Source organism: Perna viridis, chromosome 1, assembly GCF_037379345.1.
Source record: "Perna viridis isolate PV_CMFRI_1.1 ecotype Kerala chromosome 1, ASM3737934v1, whole genome shotgun sequence".
Taxonomy (NCBI): domain Eukaryota; kingdom Metazoa; phylum Mollusca; class Bivalvia; order Mytilida; family Mytilidae; genus Perna; species Perna viridis.
Window position 1 is genome coordinate 28,719,168 of NC_142445.1, and position 26,508 is coordinate 28,745,675.

The 26,508-nt window shown below is 33.2% G+C and overlaps 2 protein-coding genes and 1 long non-coding RNA gene across 6 annotated transcripts; 1 reads left to right on the forward strand and 2 right to left on the reverse strand.

The window, feature by feature from the left end:
- Window positions 1–2,276: 2,276 nt before the first annotated feature.
- On the reverse strand, window positions 2,277–6,622 carry LOC148628200 (uncharacterized). The gene is made up of 4 exons (XM_088584530.1): window positions 6,364–6,622; window positions 5,724–5,798; window positions 4,243–4,355; window positions 2,277–3,726 (listed from the first exon to the last, which is right to left on the reverse strand). The coding sequence occupies exons 1-4, from the start codon at window positions 6,428–6,430 to the stop codon at window positions 3,490–3,492; spliced, it is 492 nt and encodes a 163-aa protein (XP_088440656.1). The 5' UTR covers window positions 6,431–6,622; the 3' UTR covers window positions 2,277–3,489.
- A 7,177-nt stretch (window positions 6,623–13,799) lies between these two features.
- Window positions 13,800–25,994, forward strand: LOC148628201 (uncharacterized). 4 transcript variants are annotated; one of them, XR_015922443.1, is made up of 4 exons: window positions 13,800–15,097; window positions 15,624–15,789; window positions 22,408–22,497; window positions 25,730–25,994. It is a non-coding gene; the product is annotated as an uncharacterized LOC148628201 (long non-coding RNA). The 4 variants fall into 4 exon arrangements; XR_015922441.1 differs by having other exon boundaries at window positions 15,624–15,785; XR_015922442.1 differs by lacking the exon at window positions 25,730–25,994 and adding an exon at window positions 23,204–25,171.
- LOC148628202 (neuropeptides capa receptor-like) lies at window positions 17,632–21,870 on the reverse strand. Its single transcript, XM_088584543.1, has 2 exons — window positions 21,620–21,870; window positions 17,632–19,222 (listed from the first exon to the last, which is right to left on the reverse strand). The coding sequence occupies exon 2, from the start codon at window positions 19,174–19,176 to the stop codon at window positions 18,037–18,039; it is 1,140 nt and encodes a 379-aa protein (XP_088440669.1). The 5' UTR covers window positions 19,177–19,222; window positions 21,620–21,870; the 3' UTR covers window positions 17,632–18,036.
- Window positions 25,995–26,508: the final 514 nt, after the last annotated feature.

Below are 26,508 nucleotides of genomic sequence, written 5' to 3' on the forward strand. Positions count from 1 at the left end.
GCCTCCGTTCATTTCATTCGCCTGTCCACAGTCAGGAGATGTTGGTCCTAAAGTGTCTGTGTCGTTATTAGCTCAACTGGCCAAAGGCCAAGTGAGCTTATGTCATCACTTGGCGTCCATCGTCGTCGTGGACAAATTTTCAAAAAATCTTTTCCTCTGAAACACCTAAACCGAAAGGTTGTAAACTTGGCATTATTGTTCCTTAGTTTCTGCACAAACTGACCGTTGTTTTTTTTTATCTGTGAAAAAAAACACGGCTGCTGTTACTTAAAATAGAACATAGGGGTCAGAAGGCAGTTTTTTTGCAAATAACTCAAATACCGTTGCCTTTTGGCAAATTTCTGGCGTAGGGTAATATTGTTCAACATCATGAGAGGGACCTATGCCGAAATTTTCAAAACAAATCGTCCACTGATGTAGGAGTTACAGCCCCTGAAACAGTTCTTTGGCCTTTTGAACATGTACATCTTTGAAAAATCTTCTCAAAAAACCATTGCACAGAATTGAATGAAAGTTGGCATGTTTGTTCCATAGGGTATCCAAAACAAAATGACCGTTAGGATTTTTCATTTGTGAAAAAAACATGGCCACCGTTACTAAAAAGTAGAATATCGGTCAGAAGGCAGTGTTTTGCAAATAACTCAAAAACCTATGCCGAATTTTTCAAAACGATTCGTCAACTGATGTAGGAGTTACGGCCCTGAAACAGTTTTTGTGGTTTTTTTCACAAACATGTACAACTTTGAAATCTTCCTCTCTAAAACCATTTGAGATCATTTAATGAAAATAGGCATTTTAGTTCTTTAGTGTAATGTGTTCAAAATGAATATTGTGATTTTTAATCCGTGAATAGATGTGGCTGCTTATACTAAAAATGGAACATAGGGTTGGAATACAGGATTTTTGAAAAATATTCAAAAATATTTGCCTTAAGCAAATTTCTGGTTCAGGTCATGAAAATGCTATAAAAAAAAACATTTCCAGCATGTAACAATTCAGTTGATTTTAACTTAGCCCGTCTCATTCCTCAAGTTTTGAAATAAGCAAATGGTTAACCAGGAGAGTGATTCGGGGTCTCTTGAACCTCTAGTATTTTTTTAGTTTGATTTTGAAAAAAAAATGTCATCGTTCTGTTACCATGGATTTTATCACTTTTAATGTCGGGGCCTTTCGAAATCTTTACAAAAGTGTTTACTATTTTGTATTTAGGCCGGTGCATATGTTTTGTTTCACCACAATTTATCCGTTTTTTATATATGGAACTTAGTAAAATATCATAAAGGAAAAAAAACTAAGCAAATTTTTTTGGGACAGTTTGCGCTTCATAAATCTGGCAGTAAATTGAGAACCAAACTTGGTAAAAAAATGATACAATCCTAACATTTGTATAGTTCAGGCAAATATAACTGAGGAATAGGGCCTAAAACAAAATATGATGGGGTTATTTAAATAAATTTAAATACACCTATATTTAGATAATTAAACCAACAAGAGATTGGTTACAAATTAAATCAAATTTGATATATGCATGTATCATCTGTCAATATAATGTTTCAAAAGACGCAGCTTTATACAAACGCAGAGGTCACAAACTTTCTGTGGTGATATGGCACCTTGTGGTACAATCTCAAAGGATCCATTCCCTTTCACTCAAATGATCGTCAAGAAATCAGAAAAAAATACTTGATTCTAGCCATTTTGAGGCCCCTTATTCTTACTTGGTTCAATTCACAATAAAAAAATCAATCACAGTCTTCCTTTAGTGGTATGGCACCTTGCAGTAAACGTTATATGAGATCCATCAACTTTTATTATCATAAATACGGACTTAAGCAAAATGCTTGTTTCAGGCCCTTTTTTGCCCCTAATTATTACAACCTCAGTCTTCGGACTTCTTTTGTTGGTATAGCTTCTTATAATATAATTTCACGAATTAAAATACTTTCATATGAATTGAATTCTATGAAAGGTTTGTTTAAGGCCCCCTTTTGGCCCCTTACACTAAAACGGTTGGCGCTATAACCCCAAAATCAATACCAACATTTATTGTGATTTAGAACCTTGTTATAGAATTTTATAAATATCAACTAATACACAAGTTATTACACGAAAACCAAGCGCCATACCAATATACCACCGCATTTTTTTGTGGTAGTAAAAAAGCAAGTGCTCTACTGTATGAAAAAATACGCTCAAATGTCATCGAAAAAGTAAACATTTGAAAAAAAACAACATAAGTATGAATCATTGGGAAAAAAAATTAAAAAAAAAACCTGTACGATATGCAATAAAATTTTATTCGTTTCGATATCATCTCGATGAATGTATATTGCAATAAAGAAAGGATGAGTCATCCATCATAAAACAAAAACATTGTCATGAAATAATAATCAATTAATAATAAATCAGTGTTTATAAAACAAACATCCAACAACCTATATGGTCATGTGAGGATAATAAATGTAAAACAAAAAATAATCATTTTTATTAGGATGTATAAGTTTGAACGACTTGTGATTCAAAAATTCACTATGAAATAAAGCTTGAATGTAGTCGAATATTCAATATTAACGAAAAATGCAAATGATGCATAATTGTTTGCTTTGTAGAGTATTCTAATTGCAATATAGCTGATTCAATTTGTGACACAGACGCAGGGTGGATAATGAGTTATGAAAAAGGGGTTTCCGATCCAGAAATTGAAAAAAGAAGGTTCCAGTCAATAATTTTATTAATCTTGCCAAAATCTTCCAGCAAAAGGGTTGGAGAACCTTACCTCTGAATCCGTCACCCACTGCAGCCATAAATATGGAAAGATAAGAAATAAGCCTTATTCGGCAAAAATGTTGACCAAAGCATAGCAATCGCGACCATTCCTTGCAAAAAAAAAACACAACCGATATTACATCACTACCAGAATATCGAGAAAATGGTTTTGTTTGAAAATCATACAGACGGAAATCTATCATGTCTTGAATTTGATCTCTCCGTCATCTATAATCTCTTTCTCCAAATATTTGTTTTGTAGAAAGAAATAATAAACGCCTAAGCTTATACGAATAGCAATTTTGGCGGGAAATTTTCCAATATTTTTTCAATAATAAAATCAAATTCGACTGTCCAAATCTTTAAAATCTTCAAACCCCGGTGCCATTTTTCTTCTGAACAATATCAGTTTAGATTACATGTATTTCAATCATTTCCCTTTGAATATTGTGAGTAAATATTTAAATCAGATATTCGTTGTATGTGGATGTTTTGGTTCTTATAAATAGCATAAAAGTGGAGAACAATAAAAATATCAACCCTTATCAAACTCATTTACATTGTACCTAAGCAGTTTGCATATTATTCATTTTTATATAAATGACGTGTGGCAAACATTATTATAGAGAATATCATTTGCGGTTCCGACGTTTCAAATTCCAAGTAAGTGTCGTCCAATGCTAACACAATTACCGAACAACTGTCATGTAAAAGGTTGAGACGTCAATGGTGTTTGTTATGATGTTCGTTGTCCGGATTATGGTGACTTTTATGACGGCAGACGATTACCGGGATGTGGGAATGGTGGACTATGTAATTACTGATGCTGCCCATTATTGTCCTACGTAACGCACCATGACCACGTGACCCACATATAATCATGGTAGCCTTTTTGTCTTCTGCTACATGAACAACAACTTCACCAGGTTTCCCTGCGGTGGCAACTACTTCTCCTTTTACCTTGATTAAAGAAGCAGATATATACGTAATCTTTATCATCTCAAGGCTAATCATTTAATCTACATTCGATGTTGGGTAATGGAGCTTGTTCCCAGTATGCTTTAAACACGTAATTTAAGCGTCTTTTACACTATAATCATTTTTGTGCGTTGTATCAATTTTGTAAAAAAAATCAGCTCATCACATACATGTTCAAGTGTACCCGGCAACATCAAGTGTACCCGGCAACATCAAGTTTCAAGCATATATTCTACTAGACTAGTATTCGTGTTTGATAAATGGCTTGTGAAGGGCACCAGTTGAACTGATAAAACTTCATGTTAATAGACAAATTAATGACCCAAATTCAACCCTTACAACACCCAATATCCATGATATAAATGTTACATATGGGAATCATCTAGGAATATTTGAGTAGATATTCAAAAGGTGTGATATTGGTATTTTCGTTGTTTTTTTTGTCAAACATAAATACATAAACCTTTGACACCATACATCTGCAGCTATATATCTTACCCCATTTTTCCGAAGCAAATTTTCTTCGAACTCCTCCGCTAGAGTTTTGTGACCGTCAAGTTCTTTCTGCAGTTTCGCTGAGGCTTCGTCGTGGTTCTTGTCGTGTCCGAAAACTATAAAACATTTTACATGTAGTTATGTTAAATTCGTGGCTGTTTTTATTTTTTTAAATATGTCTAAATAAAGAGTAGAAAACCGTGAAGATTAAGGGGTCCATTGAAGCAAGTTCTAATGATAATTTTTTGACGTTGTGGTGGTGTCATCACAAATTGCAAATGTCCCAATTGAAAATGGACCATTAATCTAAACGGTGAACCGACCCATCGAAATTTCTTCTTGACCACCAGGACATTCGGTCAGACATCTGTAAAATAAAATTTGTCTGACCGGAACTAAAAACTGTTGGATCTTTCATATTTGTGCAATGAATAATGGTCTCAAATCTGCTGGACATTCGGTCAGACATCTTGGATATCTAGTCTGACTGAACAGATTTTTGTCTGCAAGGCCAGACGGTCTGGTACATTTCGGTTGGCCTGAGTAAATGCCAAATATATTTTTTACATCAAACTTGACTTGCACAAAACGATCCATGGCACCAATTAAAGTTTGCAAAGATTTGGTCACACAGTTCTACGGTTTTTGGTTAGACGACGAACAACCAGACGGATGAACACACCCGGGCTCGTCGAATGCAGGTATAAAACCGCGAGTTATCGAAAATCTTTAACTCCTTAAATATGAAAGCGATACTGAATTGTTTTATCAATTGTGAGTACAAGTATTTGGATATTAATTATGGTTTTACTAGCAGTTATAAGTGAGAATATCGCATGATTTCTGGTTGACGACTCGCCGAACTTGTTACGGCTCTTAAAATTTATTGTAGTTGATGTATGTTGAGAAGTTCCCCAGGTTCCTATATTAATATCATAGTCGTGGTTTGTTATTAGGCATATATGCAATTGATAAACTATTTTGTACATATATTGTAACTTTTTTGCCGCTTCTTGTACATGTAGGCACACGTAAAGATATATGATTTTGGGTCATAGTTAAAAGATGCTTAACAGATTATAAAATAAACCTATATACACTGAATATTACATACATGTACATAAATCTGTATCACATGTATCAATTCGAGACACAATATTACTCCCAAGGGCCATAGGCTCGAGAGGAGATATAGGTAGAGGGATGATACGGCATGTGACACAGATTTTGACGTTATGTTCATTATTACATACACTTACTATATACTTAAATAGCGTTCCGAGTAGGACTGTAATTTAGGGTATGTGATATAGGTCTATGAGTGGCCGTTGGCCTCGTGAAATAGAACACTTGATCATTCTCAGTACCTCAGGACAAATTTCCTGGTCTATTGCATCCAACCCATTTAATAACTGTATAATAATGTACATATAAAACGCGTATATTTTAATCTTAATGTATGATATAAACACATATAAACTTACAATGATGTCCGTGTTTCTCGAAGCAAGTGACAATAACAACGAAGTCATTTTCTTTTTTGCTGTTCTTCAAATACCCTGAAAATTACACAAATGATTTTGTCTAATACACGAAACACAACACATGAACATCGTCACAGAAAGCATACCCTAGAATAGACACTTTCTGTAATACTGTATGCAATTGTAAAATTGTCGGCTCCGGGCTAAATCACACAATTGAAATGTTCAGTTCTAACACATCACAAATCACAAAGTAGTCATTAGAATTGTATTTAGTATGATTTTAATTTAGGAATCTTTGACGTTTGCAGAATTTATTACATTTGAGAAAGCTTAAAAGTTATCAAAATATTATCAGTACATTTAGGACACATTGCAAAAGCTTAAAGTTGTAAAAATATAAGCAGAATGTGTCGACCCTGTTCAGTTAAGGTACTTATTTAATGTATACAAGTATATAATTCCCCCTTTTTTGTATATTTACAAAATGTACTATATCCAAGCTGTTTATTTATTATCGATCTCGCCGCACACATATATGTACGTTAACAGAATAGCTTATCTAATATGGTAAAAATCCTATTCAGAATGCCTTATTACTTCCTTATCAGATAATAATAAGATATGTCGTAAAACTTACAGTCGAATGCGTAATCGGAATGGTGACTCCCATCCAAAGCAATGACAACTGTACGACCCTCTGCCATTTCGACTTTCTCCCGTTTATTAATCCGTAAACACGTGGATAAAGTGTTTGTGTCAGATAAGTAGGTTAAATGTGTGTTTACTTTATGGATCAGTGGATGTATCGCCTACTTCAATGTTATCGTGGTAGTAGAAATAGGAGTCTTTAGATCATGTTATCTATACATGCATAGCAATATTTATTATCAGGACACACCATATTTTCGTAAATAATATAATTAGACGCTGCACATACTACATGTATTTAATTAACACACTACATATAGTGTGTATATTGACACATTATTACTATAAGCACGAGTGAATTGTACATACTATAATCTGTATCTTGTGAGATTAGACGATGGTTTATAAATGGCTCGGATCATTTTTCTGACACACGACAGTGCAGAACGAGATTTTATCGAAACATTATAGGATAGCTCACCCGGAACTCACCTAGTTCGAACTATACATACATTTTGTACCGCTATATGTTCATAAAAATGAACTTCAGTTAAAAATTAATGTGCAGATCCAATTTTGGTCTACATAGTCTGTTTGAAAGTGTATGGCATTGTATTTTTAAGCCATGCTAAAATTTTGACCGAGTAAATTACAATATTGCCCACACAAGGTTTGAAAAGTACTTACTCGACAATCATTTCGTTTTGGTCGAAACTCAAAAGATAGATCGACCTTGATAAATATATATATAACATGGAGTTTCCGTGATTTATTTCTTAAATAGACCATGTTGTCTGAATGTCGGCTGCAGTGCATGGGGGGAAAATAGTACATCTTTTTCATCTTATAAAAAAATAGTAAATTTGTCTGATCGTTTGTTGTATATATGATAGTCTTCTATATTAGTTTCTTGTCTAGTTTTTATGACAGAAATATTTGCAGAACTTTTACCCTTGGGAAACTCAAGTCATCTGATCGCAATTCTGTTTCCCGTTTAGCTATATACTGATAACTAAGTAGTTTTCAAAGAAAAAGAAAACTAATTTTGCTGCATCGGCTATCTTTATTTTTAAGGATAATACTTGTTTTAAATAGACACAGCCTTCGGGTTGCACGAAATGTTGGTCATGTGTTTATCACTTTTTACCATGGCTGTGGTCTAAAGAGCTTTGAAGCACGTTATTTTAGAATTGCCATTCGACAGGTTGTGTTATTCAACATATCTTTTTTCCTCTTAATAATTTACATATTAAATTTAGTTATTTGTTGTTGATACTGTAAACTGTGGCAGCCTATATGTTACTTCTACTTTGGCCAATGCGATATATTTTTTTCTGGGCATGTTTTTATAGCTTTTTTTTTTCTTTAATGTATAGTCCATTTTATTTCTATAGTATAATTAGAAATAAGATTGTCATTAGAATGTTTTTTTTTCACGAAATTTGACAGAAATGATTTTTCATAATACTGTAGAAATCAAATGGGCTATATCAACGAAGAATCTTGACTCGATTCATTCTGCTTGTCATTATAATGTTTTTTTTTCTCTCGAAATTTGACAGAAATGATTTTTCATAATACAATAAAATTCAAATGGACTATATCAACGAAGAATCTTGACTCGATTCATTCTGTGTTTTGAATGTTAAAAATAGGTTCTGATAATTAAGAATAAGCAAAAAGGATATAGGAAGTTTGAACGAAAATTTCTGGTAATTGATCAACTTAAAAATAAAACTTCCGATAGAGTTCAATTTGGTATTCAATTTTTCAGTTTGGTAAGTAATTACGATAATCATCATACTAAGTTAATTGTCTCTCAGAAAAATCGGTTTTAATTCATTACCCCTCTTTTTTTATATCTCTATTGTTTTCTACGCTTTTGACTATAGCTACCGCATAACAGTGCAGAAAGTTGCAAACTCCACGTTAATGAGATTGCATATGTTATTATACTGTATACATTTCAAAATTGTGATGATTTTTATCGAATACTTTTTTTTTGTTGTAAGGCTTTTTAATTTGTTTAAGGTCCAAGGATTTAATTTGAATTGACAATACCTTGCAATATAGAAGGCTTTTTAATTAGTTTTAGCTCGAAGAATTTAAGTTAAATACTTAATAACTTGCAATATGGAAGATGATTCTTTATTCAAGAATGTTAGAACTGTCAAATTTGCGATGCAAATTTTTGGTCGTTCCTTCCGCGGGACTCGACCTCTTACTCATGTGACATCTATGGCAACACCGCCTGCACCAAGTCCAGCGCCCTAGACCACTCGGCCAGATAAAAATATGGCTTTCGCTGGCCGGGTCATTCCTCCTCGTAGGATTAATCTAGGGCTGTAACTTAGTACACGATGTATGGTAGTACGGGACAGGTCATTTAGATGTTGTTATGTAGGATAGAGGATTAAATTAATGATGCATGTCACAACAAATCAATATTATACAACGTCTCAGAATGTGACGACTCTATTCGCTACACTGCTCCATCGGATCAATATATACTCTAGTGTGCTGCAGAATATTAATAATAATGATGGCGATGTTGATACTAATGATGATAACAATAAAAATAATAAAATCGACAAAAACAAGAGGCTCCCAGGAGCCGGAATCGCTCATCTGGTTAAATTTTTGCCTTTCAAAGGCAATAACTCTAACAAGGAGTTGTCCGACAATTTTGACTCCATGAAGATTTTGGTAGGACTTACCATAAGGATCATTTTGTGCAAGATACTCTTAGAAACTACCATATGAAGTTTCATCCATATCCATTCTGTAGTTTCAGAGGAGAAGATGTTTGAAGAAATTGTTAACGACGACGACAGATGCCAAATGATGTCAATAGCTCACCTGGCAGTAGGCCAGGTGAGCTAAAACAGGTTATTACTGTGCCGTAGCCAGAAATTTTGAAAGCGGGTGCCTTGAATACAGTCTATCTTTCAAATTTTAGCTGATTTTCTCTAGGAATATAAAATATTTAAAGCAAAAAGAGGGTGAACTTGCACTCATGGCACCTCCTTTGGCTACGGCCATGTATTAACTGTACTCGATTTAGCCTCACATTAATATCGGCATTAATGCGACGCTAAGCCTAGTTTCGTGTCAAGTAAAAGAGTACTATAATTGTCTGATTGATGGGCTGTGTATGTTTAATTTGACAGAAATGTTCGATTTTCCCAGCGATGTTTTTCTTGCATTTGACATACAAACCTTACTTTTCTAGGGTTGATATATCTGCTGGTGAATGATATCCCCGATGGAATAATCAGACGGTGTCAAATAAATTCAAACATATAGGTCTTCATTTGTATCCGTTGATTACACATTATAGACGCTCACTGCTCGAGCATTCGTATACTTTGGAAGCCGTATTACTTTCTGAAGACAGTGAAGATAATCAAATAAAATATGAAACTCATCCATTTTAAACAAGCGTACGTGTAACTTTGTTCGGCAACACTGGATCGATATGAAATAGAAAATCCATTTCCGAGGAAGAAAAATAAAATGTAGAAAATATATGTAAGAACCTAGTATCAATATCAATATATATATATACATATATAACGTCTCAGAATGTGACGACTCTATTGGCTACACTGCTCCATCGGATCAAATTGATACAGGGAAGATATATAAACGTATAGAATGGTCTGAAAAATTCCCAACGATGTTAGAACTGTCAAATTTGCGATGCAAATTTTTGGTCGTTCCCTCTGTGGGACTCGAACTCGTACTGCTGTGACATCTATGGCAACACCGCCTGCACAAAATCCAGCGCCCTAGACCACTCGGCCAGCTAGGCTATATAAAAATATAGCTTTCGTTGGCCGGGTCATTCCTCCTCGTAGGATTAATCTAGGGCTGTAACTTAGTACACGATGTATGGTGGTACGGGACAGTTAATTTAGATGTTAATATGTAGGATAGAGGATCAAATTAATGATGCATGTCACAACAAATCAATATTATATAACGTCTCAGAATGTGACGACTCTATTTGCTACACTGCTCCATCGGATCAAATTGATACAGGGAAGATATATAAACGTATATATATAGAAAGGTCTGAAAAATTCCCAACGATGTTTGCGCAAATTTTCGGTCGTTCCATCCGCGGGACTCGAACTCGTACCGCTGTGACATCTATGACAACACCGCCTGCACTAAGTCCAGCGCCCTAGACCACTCGGCCAGCTAGGCTATATTAAAATATAGCTTTCGCTGGCCGGGTCATTCCTTCTCGTAGGATTAACCTAGGGTTGTAACTTAGTACACAATGGATGGTAGTACTGGGCAGTTCTTCTAGGTGTTATCATGTAGGATAGAGGATCAAATTAATGATGCATGTCACAAATCAATATTATACAACGTCTCAGAATTTGACGACTCTATTCGCTACTGCTCCATCGGATCAAAATTGATACAGGGAAGATTAAGTTAGCATAGAAAGCTGTCGTTTCAGTGGATTTATTATATCTTAAGAAACAGATTTGAGTTATCATAATGAACACATCAGCTACCACCTCCAATGCAGATAAAGATTGGAAAAGAAAGTGGATCTGGATCAGATACAACTAAGAGAAAATCCATGGAACAGGCACTTCAGTGGAATCCACAGGGGAAGAGAAAGAGATGACGTCCAAGGAACACCATGACATGATCAATGGAGGATGGTTGAAATCAGCTGCATGGTAACAATTTGCAGTCCATGGTTAAGCTCGTCGAAAACCGAGCGAGGTAAATAACGATTGTCAGAAGCCTTTACTCTGTCACAGAGTAAACATGATATAAGTCAGGTAATTTATGATTCGACTTCTGTATTTATAACTATAGCAAAAACATTATACATTTTGAATCGATTTAAGTACTTCTCCGTCTAAAGAATCGGGCAAACTGTGTATAAGGTGTGGCACATGAAGGAAAAAAAAACAGATTTTATTGCGTTAACCAAGTATTTATACCCGATAACCTCCAGAAATAACTATCAAAGCGTTTGTAAAATTTGCATTTTTAAGATATTGGTAGGTCAAATTTACTAGAAATGCACTATTGAAAAATAGCGGAAAAATTTTTCCGCATTATTTCCCTATATAAGCAGTAAACAATATCAATATCACAGATGCTTCAGGATAAAATTAAATAGCTTTTCAGTTGTTTTCTAGATGACTTGTATTGAATATATTTGAGGGAAAAAAGACCAAACTGAGAATTATGATGTACTTTCTATTGCCTGACTCTTACACAGAATGGTACTTAAATGTTTGCAGATCTAAGAACAACGGGGTCAGGTGTTGTTATAGAATCTACTGATTTTGTTGGGGGAAAAAGCGCGTTAACTGTTTACATTGGTGTTGTAATATGACACGACGATAATGCACTGCTATATTTTAACTTGATTAAGTAACATTAACGTTAATCACTTTTACTGTAAAGTACAATTTCCATTGTAACTAATAAGGGTAAATATGTAATGAATTTGCATGACTATATTTTTTTTGTTTTGACAGATTAAATAGTACTTATATAAGCACAAAATATACTTCTCATAAAATGATGGAATCATAAAATTAAATACAAAAATACTAATTATATATAATGCGACTTTCGACATTTCAAGGTGAAACCTCTCATCAGCAGCATTAGAATTCAATATATAGAAAGATCTAAATCCCAGAATTAATTGTATACAAGAAGTACACAAACCCAAAATATCGGAAAAGGAAGCCAGATCCATTACCAAGATGTTCTACCTTATGCAATACAAAAGGAATGAAGCCTCAGTGTTCTAGGAATTTTGAGAATTTTGTAATATTGCAAATTTTGAATAAATATGATAAATAAATTACATCAATACCACTCGTATTGAAATAATTGCAACTTCTTTTTAAATCATGATTGAAAAATTGGTTCGTTATAAGAACAAATTATATTCTTTTTCATTTATTAACACATTTGCCGAACTATCAAAAAAGGCCTGAAAAAAAATCCTTTAGGTCTTTTCTAAGTATTTTTACGCCTTTGACAATCGAAATAATTCATTTTCATTTAGATTGATTGATTGATTGTTGGGGTTTAACACCCGAGCAGCAATATTTCAGCTATATTCAGGCGATGAACATGAAATGGATGATAAAATGAACATGAAATGATGATGATGATGAAACGAAAAATGGAATTGGACACAAGGATGATAGGGTCGTCAAATTTTGATTTCCTCTAGAAATAGGGAGGGATGGATATGGTCGGGTAACTTAGCCTCATGTGGAGGAGTGCAAATATTCCTACTCCTTCCGAATAACACAACAGGGCTCTTTAACGTGCGAGGAACGTGACATCATTCCCAACACGGTGCACCACTATGGTTTGCGGTCAGGTTTTCCGTATTATAGCATTTTCATTTAGAAATATGTAACCATATACTAGTAATCTTGGGTGTATCATATGACTTAATTGGTTTTCAAATGGTAACGTATTTTTTCCCAAAATTTCGACTTGCATTTTAACCTATAAACAGAATTTTCAAAGCATAGACGGACTTTTGCCCTTCTACCTACATCTTCATTTGTCAATGAAAAAAATGCTATTTAAATCTGGTGTCAATGTGGGGGTCGTTACTGCAATTGCGATCATCTTCGTACGCCGGACCAAAACCTTGGATGATTTATATGTTAAATAAGAGTTGTCTAAGTTATTGGTAAAACAAATTCCAAAGAATCAAAACAGAAGGAAATTCAAAATGAATAAAACTTATTTCCAAAACTTGGAAACAGCGAAATAGAGACGATCACAACCATTATAGTGAAATTCAATATAATTACATATAAGAACTGAAGATAAGGAAAACAAGACAACACACAAAAGACTATAAAACACTTACAATATGAACTTTTGTCATATCTGATATAAAAACTTCAATTGTGATGACGACAATAAGACTTTGTAGTAATGATAGCATCAAAAGTTGAACATACCCATGACGTAAAAATTTATTCGACAGTATCCTCAATCTACTATGAAAGTCGGTGTTTTCAGCAGGTGTTTCTAGAAAAGCACAGGACACTTTCCTTACCGGTGAATCTGGTCCATGCTCCTAGTTTTTAGTGGAGTCCAAGTTGCTCATGTACGTTTGTTGTTGTGTACCTATTAGTTTGGTATTTTTTTTGTTCTTTGTTGTGTATGTTTTCCGGTCTAGTCTTTGTCTTTGGATTACATTCTTTTGATTTCCGCGAGAATCTGGTTTCCTTGTTTCTCTTATCACATGCACGGTAGTAATGGACCAAAATGTGACATAAATACTACGTAGGCTAGAAATGTTGATAATATTGCCTCTTAGAAATGGGAATTTTACAACTGGAAAATCTAAATCACCATCTAGACATAATGTTCCGGTGTCGAACGTTCTGTGTCATCTATGTATATAACAGGGTCTAGGTTTGAAGTAGACGATCGCGTATTAGTTGTTTCTTTTTTCGACCTCATTGGGCAAATCCTTGAAGATATAGTTATTCAGGGATAAAATATTTTCTATATAACGAAAACTGAAACCAAATGACTGGATAGGAATTATGTCTCGAAACATTGTTTTTTTTTTTCAAAAGATCATTCATAACATACTAATTCATCTTTAAATATTGTGTATGCTCAACCTAGAGATTAGAATTTAGCAATCATTTTATTTTTTTATTTTTTTTAGCTCACCTGGTCGTAGGCAATGTGAGCTATTGCCATCCCTTGGCGTCCGTCTTCGTCGTCGTCGTCGTCGTTAACAATTTCTTCAAACTTCTTTTCCTCTGAAACTACTGAATAGATTTGCATGAAACTTATAGTGACTGTTTCTTAGAGTATCCTGCACAAAATAACCGTTTGGATTTTTGGTCAGTTAAAAAACATGGCCGCCGTTACTAAAAATAGAATATAGGGGTCAGAGAGCAGATTTTTGCATATGTCTCCAAAACCGTTAGGTTTAGACAAATTCTGACATAGATATAAGTATTCAGCATGATGAGATCTATCTTTGGTCAAATTTGGGTGAAAATCTGTTGACCCATGTTTGAGTAATTGCCTTTTTTGGACATTTTTTGTTGTTTTTGATGTTATTACTTTCAAAAATCTTCTTCTCAAAAACTACTATACAGAATTCAATGAAAGTTTTGTAGGGTATCCTCAACAAAATGACCTTTTGGATTTATGATCGGTTAAAAGACATGGCAGCCTTTACTAAAAATAGAACATATGGGTCGTACAGTAGTTTTTTGTATATGTCTCCAAAACTGTTAGGTTTGGCCAATATCTTTTAATTGCTGAAATATCCTTATTATAAGGCCTACAAAAGTCTCCAGGGATCAAAGTTGTCACACGACTCCACATAAGAGTTATTGCCCTTGAAAGTTAAAAAAATACTTTTTTTTGCAGTTTTCAGTCAATATCTTGAAAATTATAATAGATAGAATGAAACGTTTGATTGATGAATTGATCCTCATGATAAGTCCTACCAAAGTCTTCATGGAGTCAAAATTGTCGGACAATTTCTTGCTAGAGTTATTGCCCTTGAAAAACAAAAAAATTAACCAGGTGAGCGATTCAGGCTCCTAGGAGCCTCTTGTTAATAAACTTCAATTTATTATCAAAATATGAACAGATAGACCATTTATAGAAGCATTAAGGGCATCGCCTCTACACATGTTACATCTTATCAAACCCTATACCAAAAGGTAACAATGATTTCACTTTTATTAGCACTATCATAATCGTTTCTTTAATCTATTTATTGATTTTCCATGAAGTATATTGCCCCGAAAATTATGCCACTGGGCTGAAGTGATTCGAATTTCAAATACTTTCAATTGAATCTGTGATAAATCCTTATTTTGTCCAAAATTGCAAATTTTGGAAAAATCATTCAGAGGGAAAGTACAAAAAACAGCAACAAAATGTCGATGGAAATGCATTTTCTACATTTTGCTCTGAATTGAACACTTTGAGTCCGGAATTTCTAGAGAAAACTGGTTGCGATCATCACAGTGTATTGCTTTCAGATCCGTGTTTTAAGAAAACACATCCTCTAAATGCCCAAGATGTTTGAATTGGTGCTGTTAGACAAAAATTGAACTTTTATGTACAAAGAAAAATTAATCGCTGAAAAAGTAAACGTTATGTACCTTAAGACGACAATTTTGTTACTAGTATGTAGTGGTCGTAGCCCAGCTGACTTGACATTCAATCTAATAATTTTTTAAGTACCTGCCTGATGGAAAGAAATACGAGGTCGACCAAAAATCAATTGTAGGCGAACACCAGGGAAATAATTTGAAGTGTTAGGACACACCTTGGAGAGGGCAAAGACAGTGGCCAAAGATATGGATGACTGGCGATTTGTGGAGACCTCATGCGACAGAATGAGTAGGTAAGTTAGTAAGCTCATGATTTACTTTTTTTTTATGTTTTGTGTTTCAGGGAGTGAAAATGTTATCATTATAATGTTTTCAACAATGTTCACTCTTACTTTATCAAAGGACAGCTCATTTTCAATTTCATGTTATAGCACCTATATTCCCCATCATTTCCAAATCAGCCAAATGTAATCGATTCGTGGCGTATTTAAATGGCCTAATACTAGCTTGAAGTAGCAGTTTGTAAGAATCATGCAAGTCCTGTAATATCTGATACGCCACAAAAAGACTACATAATTATTTTTATTTTTGTTAATATGTTCCTTTTAGGTCAATATGATAAAATGTATAATGATTCATTCCAATCTGTATGCTCTTAGGAAATTATTCGCATTGAAAATCCAACAGTTTCTGTTTTAATAACAAAATATCAAAAAATAAAAATATGAAGGCTTTCCAGTCATGAATCACATTTTGCATGATTCTTGGATGGGGTGCTACTTAACTTATGAGGACTTCTTAATAGACAAACTACCGAGAAAGTGGACCAAGCTAATTCTCCATTTCTACTTTCTGTTCAGATGACCTTTTCAGAATCCTCGGGTTTTCCCTTTGAATAATGCTTTCAAAATCATGAAAGATGAATTCGGATTGACTGATCAAAAAGGTCATCAGAACAGAAAGTAGAATGGAGTTTTGTTAGATCCTACATGCAGTGACTTAATGGAACAATTGATTGGTTTAATTTTGATATGATTGAAAATTGGCCAAGCCCTTTAGATTGATGATATAGAAAATCACTAAGCATAGTAACCGATATACTTAGTAGACACTTGGTTGTGTCCCCTTATAAATATATATTTTTTTTTATATGACATGGTTTTGTGATTATCTTTCTGACTGAGCAAGTTCTTAACAAGAAGATATATACTGGAAATATAATACTATCTGAGCAAGCTCTTAACGAGAATATATATACAGGAAATATAATTCTAATCTGAGCAAGCTCTTAACGAGAAGACATTGGCTTTAAGCCCACCACATTTTTTTCAGAGTGTTTTATTGTGATGAAAAAGCCATTTATTTCCCTATAAATCCCCATGCAGGTCCGGGTGTTAAAAGAATAGGCCTGCAGCAGGACTAAGCTTGTCGTAAAAGGCGACTAAATAGTGCTCAGAACTCTAGCCGGGGCCTAGGGCGCTCTGCCCACAGAGCAACTGGGATGTGTGCCCCAGGTGGTGGAATGGGGTACCCCTGGTGTGTTACATGCTGGGGTTGTCAGGCTATAATACAGAAAACCTGACCGCAAACCATAGTGGTGCATCGTGTTGGGAAAGATGCCACGTTCCTAGCACGTTAAAGAACCCTACTGTGATATTCTCCCTGAGTAGGAACCATTGGGCTCCGCCACAGGAGGCTAAATTACCAGTCCCTACCCACCTCTCCCTATTTCCAGTGGCAATCAAAATTTGTCGACCTCATTGTCCTTGTGTCCCATCCCTTTTTCATTTCATCACCATTTCATGTTTATTTTATGATCAATTTCATGTTCATTGTCTGAATATAGCTGAAATATTGCTGCTCGGACGTTAAACCCCAACAACAAACAAACATTTCCCTATAAGAGTAATCAAGGGAACCAAGGTATTAACGGTAATCAAAAGAATGTAATCTAGGGACAAGGACCAGACATGGAAAACAGACATACACAACAAAGAACATAAAGTAACTAAATTCATACAAAGATGAAATAGAAGGAAAATATAGAACCAGAATTTTCTAAAACAGTAATTAAGCATTGCAATGGGAAATGCAAGTCATCATTCAATCGACTATTCCTTGGAGTATCCAAGTAGCAAAAAACAAGATACTATTGTTTTTATCCAGTTATTTTTACAATACAAAAATGTAAAAAAAAAAAGTAATCATGCACATTCAATAACGGAATGACAACATTACCCTCATTAAATTTAAAAATCAAATATCTTATGCATGTTATCGAAAAAATAGCACCCAAATACCAAAACGAAAAGAAAATTTAGATACGACACACAAAATTGTAAAGAAAAGGTGATTTAGTAATTTTGATTGTGCCGTATATTAGTTTGTCAATATCACAAAAAGTTGTAAGTTTGAAATCAAGCCTAAATTATGACGTAAAGATAAAACAATTGCGACGTCATGGCTTACAAATAGTTAAAGCTTACGACATTTTGTGATATTTACAACTGCATGGTGTCTAAATATAACCACATTTTTTTTCACTTGCAACAACGTTTAAATATCTTTCGCACATCATCCCTGAATTTCTTATTCAGAAAACAATATATTAGGGGGTTGATTGCGTTATTGATAAGGTATGACTTCGCACAAAACTTAATGGCGATATCAGCTGCGGGATCAAGTTCGCTTTCAAAGTCCGACATTAGAGTTCTAATTGCCATAATCATTAGGTAAGGGAGATAACTGACTATAAATGCTAACGTTACAGCACCAAGAATAACTGTCGTTCGTGTCACTTTAATTCTGTTTTTATTTTTGTGTTTCCGAATACTCCCTGCACTGATATCCGACCGTCCCGAATTTGTCCGACATGCTTTTGGATGAGGAGATAAATGATTAGTATTGTCATCCGGAACCACATTTGGTTTTTCTTCATCATCTTTTCTGATTGACGAACCCATTTGTCGTGTGATTGCTTTCCTTTTCTTTACAAATACAATTATTCGTGAATATACGACTCCAAAAAATACAATACAAAATACAAAGTACATACACAATAATCCATAGAAAATTGGAGGATATATAGTATCTTTCACCGAATCCTCGATCGAACAATCAACTGCATGCACACCCTCAATGTCTAGATCAACGGTCCGTAAGCCTCCAAGTACCGGAACCGGCCAAGATGTTATAACACCAATTATAACAGCTGTAAAACAAACCTTCTTTGCCTTTTCACTTGACATGTGACTTCCTAATTTGCATATTCGATTGTATCGGTCTACCGCTACAGCTAACAAAACAACAGTAGAACCAACGGTCGAAATATATTCTATGGTTCTGAGAAATTTACAGGCTGTAGATGAGTAGAACATATACTGATAACGCAAATCCACAATCTCGTGGGGCATTCCAATAAGACAGTTTAAAAGGTCAAGTAAAGCCAAGGTCAATATGAAATAACATACGGACGTTTTGCTTTTGTTGTTGATGTAGACAAGACATACTATACTATTTCCAATTATACCTGTTAGCATAAGGAATAATATATATATTATAACCGGAAGATACCGTATCGCCATTTTGTCATTCAAATCTATCAGTTGATTTATCGGGTCTGTAATGTTCTTGGATATCATGTTTGTAACGTTTTCATTGTATACACGTATATTTTCCATATTGAATAGTTGTTATTAGTTGTATATTAATATAATATCCTTATATCTGAAACGAGAAGTGAAACGTAGAAAATGAATTAAAAAATGAACGATTTGCACATTTTTCCAATTTATGTCTATGATACGGTCAAACGGAATCTGCAATATACAACGTTAACTGATTAATCAACTGCTCTCGTTGTAAATAAACAATCGTACACAAACAAGCATACTACTCGTAATTAGTAAGCCACAGTCAGGAAGCAGTTACTATAACTATTCTTTGTATCAATACAACTGGTCTCCGGAAATGAACACTTCATTATTATTATCTTATAAAGTGTAAATCTTTATCACGCAGTCGAGATTTTTTTAACTTTATTTGAATACACCCGTTCTTGTTAACTTCGGAATGCTCGTTGGACATACTCAATATGCACTTCTGCATGGTAAATATTGTTGTTCTACTCCAAGCCCTACCTGTAAGAAGTATATATCACACATGCTCATCGACTATCAGCAGTTAACACGAAAGAATCTGTAACCTAAATATATCTCTTTGCAAAATATCGAGTAGACCCTCAGCAGTGTCTAAATGGAAGTTAATTATTAAAATAAAATTTTATAATTAAAATGGGTAGTGACCTACGAATAATTTGTTTAATGTCATTTCTAATTATTCAATGTGTTGAAACGTCAAATTAAAAATCAAAGTGAAATCACAGATTTTATTTCCACTCCTAGAGGTCACAAATACGCCATACTAAGCAGTTTCCAAGCATAATATCGGTTTGATTATATATTCAAAGTCCGATAGAAATAATCCATACTTAGAATGAAATCTATAGAAGACAATTTTTTGTAATATCGAGAAGTACAAAGTATGACAAAATATCATTGTTTACATTTATATTTTTTTTACATTCTGTCATACAACCGTGACATTAATTAAATCAAATTTTTATAAAATTAAATGTCTATGTTTCTGTTCTAAGGGTAAAAGTCATAACAGATAACTTTCAGATGTTTGGTAATTCTCACGAAGTTTAAAACTGACCAAGTTTAAGTTTATGAGTTTGAACACTTCCAATTTCCCTACATGGTCTAGATCTTATATGTAGAAAATGTAAAAATTAAAAATGTGAGTTTCATATAAGTGACTATGACATTTATTTCAGTAAAAATTCTTCAAAAACGTCACATTCCAGGATATGTTTGAGTGCCCACACTTATAATTTGATTGAGGGTCTAAAATTAATGACTAAAATGTTAAATTTTTCAATATGACTATCATATATGGGCTGTGGCACATTAATTTTGAGTCAAAATTCTTTAAGAATGTCATATTCTTGTAAAATATATGAGTGCCCACACTTTTAAATTGCCTGACGGTGTAAAATTTTGAGTCAAAACTATTTAGAAACGTCACATATTCTTGCAAAATGCATGAGTGCGCACACTTAATTTGCATGAGGGTCTAAAATTAATGACTGAAATGATAAATTTTCAATATAACTATCATGTGGGTGGCTGTGACACGTTTGTTGGAGTCAAAATTCTTTAAAAATATTTTATTCTTGCAAAATGTATATGAGTGTGAGCACTTTAAAGTTCCATAAAGGTATAAAATTTCTGTAGAAACTGTTTGAAATTGCCAGGGGCGTAGCACGTACGGCAGGCAATAATTTTTGTTGGTACTGCATGCTGTACATAAAAGTCGGGTAACAAATTGAAAAAAAAATCAAGTTTAAACATAACAAGGCTTCCTTCGCGTCGTCCGAATCGGGATTCGGGTGCTACGCATTTTTTCGTAATCACGTACATGTACTGTATGCAATTCGGTCAGAGAAGTATTCTCGAGCTAATGACTATCAGAATCTGTCAGGAACTCTTCTAATCCACGTATCTGTTCTACCTAGAACAGTTCCTGACAGATTATGATAGAGCTTGTCTAAAGTCCTGACAGACTCTGACAAGGTGTGTCGCGGGTCAGAACAGTTTCTGACAGTTTAGAACTGTTCTATGTCAGCGAATCCTGACAGGATCAAAAAGAGGTTAGAAGTGATCGCAACTGTATCTATATACAATATGTTATAAAACAAGTCAATATTTTATCTCGATATAAAAATTCACAACGTTAAATGAACTGTGTTCCCATCCAGGATATTCTTTAATTCAAATTAACAATAAATAGACAACTGGAAAGAAGAATACAACCCAATAATAGAAGATTAATTATTTTAATATGAAACCAATACTCTTTAAATACGTATGTTAATTTTACCAGACGACAGAAAGTTTTAAATAGTACATGTATTTTCAAAATATTTGTAAGTATAAATGTTTTATCAAATAAAATATATAATAAGGCTTATATAACGACAAATAAATTCATCAATTAAAAATAAAAAAATAATAAAACTCAATAAATTAGTATAAAATTTGGTAACCGTAGACGACTTACCGGAAAATAAAATAATGTGACGGCCTAGTCTCACGAACAAAACAATTTTTCATTCGTCCAAAGTAACAACATTGTGAGACAATGAATAATTTCCTCCTCTGTATTCATTAAATCAGAACAATATCCGATAGTTCAGGCAATCGATTATTTTGATATCTTGATAACGTATCATCTGTATCGAAATAGCAGAACGATAACGGTATAATGCTGTTTGATTTTAAGTGAAAAACAACGGAAACTCTCCTTAATTAGTTCCCCTTGATGGTGCCATAAGATAGAAGAGATAAAGTCTTCACTGTTTCCATTGATTTTACATTAAGTTACATTTTAAAATTAGCCATTAGTAAAACATCATAAATACATATTTTGTCTTTCTTAATTTTGAAAATAACTATAAAATGTGTGTGAAATGTAGCATTGAATGTTTCCTTCCTAATTTGTTTTTGACAGAACAAATAATGATGTACAGGTTATTCATGATCCAGGGATAAAAATCTAACTTAGAAAATAGAAAAAAAAACACGATAAATAATGCAAATCAACTAAAATAAGTACACTTATTCTACAAAACCAATTATTGTGACACAGTCTATGAATTTAACAACTTTGTTATCAACTACATGTACTTAGGTACAGAATAAAAAAAAACTACATATCGATAAAGCACAATTTTCAAGGAGTAACCTCTTAACAACAACATTGAAACCATATTCTGAGAAAAAAGAGATTAAAAAATAAATAGACCTTTTTCATATTCCCGACTTCGACTTTTTTTTTTTAATTTTTAGCTAGGCAAAGTAACCTTTCAACCCCAATCCGATTAGAGCAATGTACAACAGTAGACTTCAAATTCAAATATTTGACTCATTGTAGCTGCGGTAGGTACTAAGTTACTTTTTAATAATAGATTTCAAACCATTTAACTACTTACCAAATTGTAAATAGTTAAAGTTTCAAAGAAAAATGTTTATTGTTCTTCCTACCCATGAGACCGGCAACCAGGTTGTCCAGTGTTAATTGGTGGGTTACGTTCCTTTGAAGAACTTGCTAAAATGGCTTGCATTCCGTAAATATGAAAACCGACTGATATAAATAGGTAGTACATTTTTGTACCCAAAACCAGAAATGTCGGAATAGGAAGCCAGCACCGATTAGTTCTATCAGAGGAGCTACATTACTGCAGAAACTGTCTCTATTTATAGGCTATTATAACCTCCATTTTTTGAATGGATATGATAATATACGACCAACCCTAGACTTGTAGCAAGTCTAGACCAACCCCAGTGTTGAATAGCTATTTTGAAACCTCAAAACACGCGTTTCATAAGTAACATCTCGCTTTTAAAACATTAACGATTTAACATATTCCGTAGACAATGTTTAAGCTGGAACATAATTTTCATAGATACATTCGAAATAAGTAAACTTGTTCCGAAGATCATCTGTGTGTAAAATATCTTTCCTCTTGACTTTATTTGTTAAACTACATTATGCATGCCGACACAGTACAAAAGTACATCGTAAACATAAATGCAGCAGTTTAAAAGTCTAATAGTCTATAGTAAAAAAAGATTTACATCATAGGTTGAGTATTTAGATATAGATGAACATGTTATGGTCAGTATCTTAGCAGAGGAATATTGACAGATCGAAAGGAGGATAGCAGCTTCACTTTCTTAAATAGGGCATTCATTATACTTATCACATTTATATGTTTTTTTTGGGTATATGTTTTATACTATCGTCTTTTAAAATGTGGCGAACGATTCAGGATTAACTACTGGATATTTATTTCAATTGTTTATTGCTGTAAACTAATGCATGTTATGGCGCGATCAATAAAAAACATTTGAGTTCTTTAGTGCAGTTAAAGGTGTGTTCAACTATGAGAAAACTTAATGACCGATAATTTCCGTTACAAGCAGTATCCTATCCACAGCGACTTTAAAACTTAATACGCAGGAAAACATTAATAAAAAAATAATAAACAAGAAAGTAATAAAAAACAAAATGATATTGAGACAGGAAGCCAAATCAAGCACAAAGATCTTACAAGTGCAATATGATGGATAACGCTACAGTAATTTAGCGCTTTTGAATTTCATAATTTTACTGAAAATTTCGGTCTATATACTAAAATTGAATTGTAATGTTTTTGAATGACAAAGTTTACCGTAATCAAAATCTATCATTCTAGTAAAAAGACTGCTCGAAGCAACTAATCAGCATCTTCATCTGCCAATGTAATAATAGTTAGCTTAAATGTCAAAAAAATTTCTTACCAATCGAGAAAATGATTATCTTAATTATAAATAAAGTCAAGCTTAAAGGTTTTGTAGCAGGCGGGTATGTTTTTATCACTTGCCTCATGATTGACGCAGTGGGTATTTTCAATATAATCAAGTAAATAACTGTTGCAGATATTTGCGATGAAACCACTTTAAAGGAAAGCAAAACAATAGAATTAACTTTATGTAAAAAAAAAAACTTAAGTGTTCATCAAGCAAATAAGAGCTCTACAGTTTGAATTATTAACAATGTCATTCACACTAGAATCACAAAGCAATTCACACGAAGAAATAAAAGAAACATATTACGATATCCATCAAACATACAGACACATATAACATCTAAAAACGAACAAATACATCATTCACCAGGTGAACAGGGCACATATATAAAATCAACATTGTTTTCCAAGTACAGAAATATATGAAACAGAATGTGAAACTAAAAATATCTTCTGTATATAAAAATATATGTACAAAGGCAAAAGTACAATAAATCATGTTATAGACCCTTTTGTGCTAACGGTGGGGTAGTCGATGAACATGCGTAGAGCATGCTATGTATACACTTCCGCGAAGAAAATTCTTTTCTTCTACATGTACCCAAGAGAGAGCTTTATGGTTTATATATGAAGACTGTGAGAGTACATACATGTATGATGAACTATTAGATAGAGCTAAAGTACCATCGCTTAAGATCTGAAAAATGCGTACAATGGCTATAAAGTGTTTTAAGATTAAAAAAAAACTGTCACCGCCATGTTTTCATAATCTTGTTGTTTTTAAAAGCACAAATTATAATTTTAGATATTCAAATATTGTAGATATACCAAGAGTACGATCTACTTATGGTAAAATCTCTTTTGAATATACTGCAGCAGTTTTATGGAATGGCCTACCATATAGTTAGAGAAAAATATCAAAATAAAAAAGCAGATGACTAAATAGCACTTTTAGTTCTAGTGCTATATATTCATCTGCTTTCATTTTTATGCTTTGTTGTTATATTATGTCGGTCAAAAGCTAAATAGAGATTATGTTTATTATTATGTATTTCATGCTGACTCTAAATAAAACTTATTATTTATTTATTTATTTATTTGTTTATTCATTAGTAGATAGGGTACAAGAAAACAAAATAATAAGGAATACCTTAAACTTTCCGGATTTTGCCCTGATATTGTCATTTGTTATGTTAACTTTAACATGACATTTCCTTTTGACTATTGCGTAGACCTGATTATTTTGGTGTAGTTTTGTTATAGCCCTCCATTTAGTTCATACATAATCAAACAGCACGAACACTATTTAGGATGAACACAGGTGACTCTGTGGGATAAGCGGTCCCTGCTTCTTGAAAGACACACACTGTGTTACACATTAGAAAAATATATTGTTATATGTAGAATTAAGTTTGATGAATGTTTGATGTTTTACGTTTGTATGAAACAACATACTTTTAAGTAGCACTCCAGATAAAAATCATGCACAATGTGATTCATGGTTGGAAAGCCTTCATATTGTTATTTTTGATATTTTGTTCAAAATGTTATTGTAAACATAAATTAACATGTAGCTTTTGATATAACCCTTGTTCTTTGGAGATAAAAAAATACATATAGAATTTACTGAGGAACTCAAAATTAAAATTTAAAAAATACTTTATATGTCTATATACTAATATGATTTTTTTTTTCAATTTCAATATCTGAAATGTGTAACAACTTTTTTCCTCAACTATAACTTCATATAAGATACATTACATGCCTACAGCAAAATTAATTTTCACCTGCTTATAATATCAATATTCTTTTTTTTCTAGCCTTGCTGTCGCAGATAGTGTTATATATAATGATAGATAACCTCAAGGTTGTGTTAATAGAAAAAAAAGATAATTGTAATGTAATCTGCCATCAATGAAAATATTAAACCATTAACAATAGAACAAAGCTCAGTATTCAATGTTTTCTTCTATGTTTTTGTGTTGTCCTTGTACCTCTTTCGATAATTTTGTCTTATTTTTTGTTAATTAATGTTTGCTGTGTTGTTCAATGCAGTAATGCAATTTTTTATTTTGTATCCATTCTAAGCATTTCAATTAAAAAAAAATGATATTTTTACTGGAAGTTTCAATCGATTGTACTGTAATTATAATCAAACAGTGTTTCTAATGAACAGAACAAGAATTGTCTAGTTTTCTTTATACCGTCGTCAACATTATGACCTAAGCAGTACAATTTTGCACATATAACCTTGATACAAATTGACACTATTTGTACTATGTATGTATGTCTTTATGACATGCATTCATTTAAGAATAAGTCTCTGTAAGAATCATGGAGTGGGTAAAAAATGACAGGGACAGACTAGCATTTTGAAGGTTGAATTTGACTTACTGCTCCATCAGAATCAAGGTAAAAAGACTAGATTTTGCAAATCACTTTGGTAAATTTAATTATAATTTCATTGAAATACACTGAAAATTAATAATGCAAAGGCAGATAACTCTGTCAAAAACCTCATTATTTTAAACTGTTTATGCAAACCCAGTGTTGCAGAGAACAAATAATAGTGTATTCAAATAGTGAAAGCTTCCTTGAG

What these genes read in the sequence shown, in the direction of transcription:
- LOC148628202 (XM_088584543.1), bottom strand. Translation starts at nt 19,176, where the DNA reads ATGGAAAATATACGTGTATACAATGAAAACGTTACAAACATGATATCC.
- LOC148628200 (XM_088584530.1), bottom strand. Translation starts at nt 6,430, where the DNA reads ATGGCAGAGGGTCGTACAGTTGTCATTGCTTTGGATGGGAGTCACCAT. An exon ending in CGAGAAACACGGACATCATT is followed by an intron (nt 4,356 to 5,723) that starts GTAAGTTTATAT and finishes AATGTTTTATAG; the next exon opens with TTTTCGGACACGACAAGAAC. An exon ending in ATTTGCTTCGGAAAAATGGG is followed by an intron (nt 3,727 to 4,242) that starts GTAAGATATATA and finishes TCTTTAATCAAG; the next exon opens with GTAAAAGGAGAAGTAGTTGC.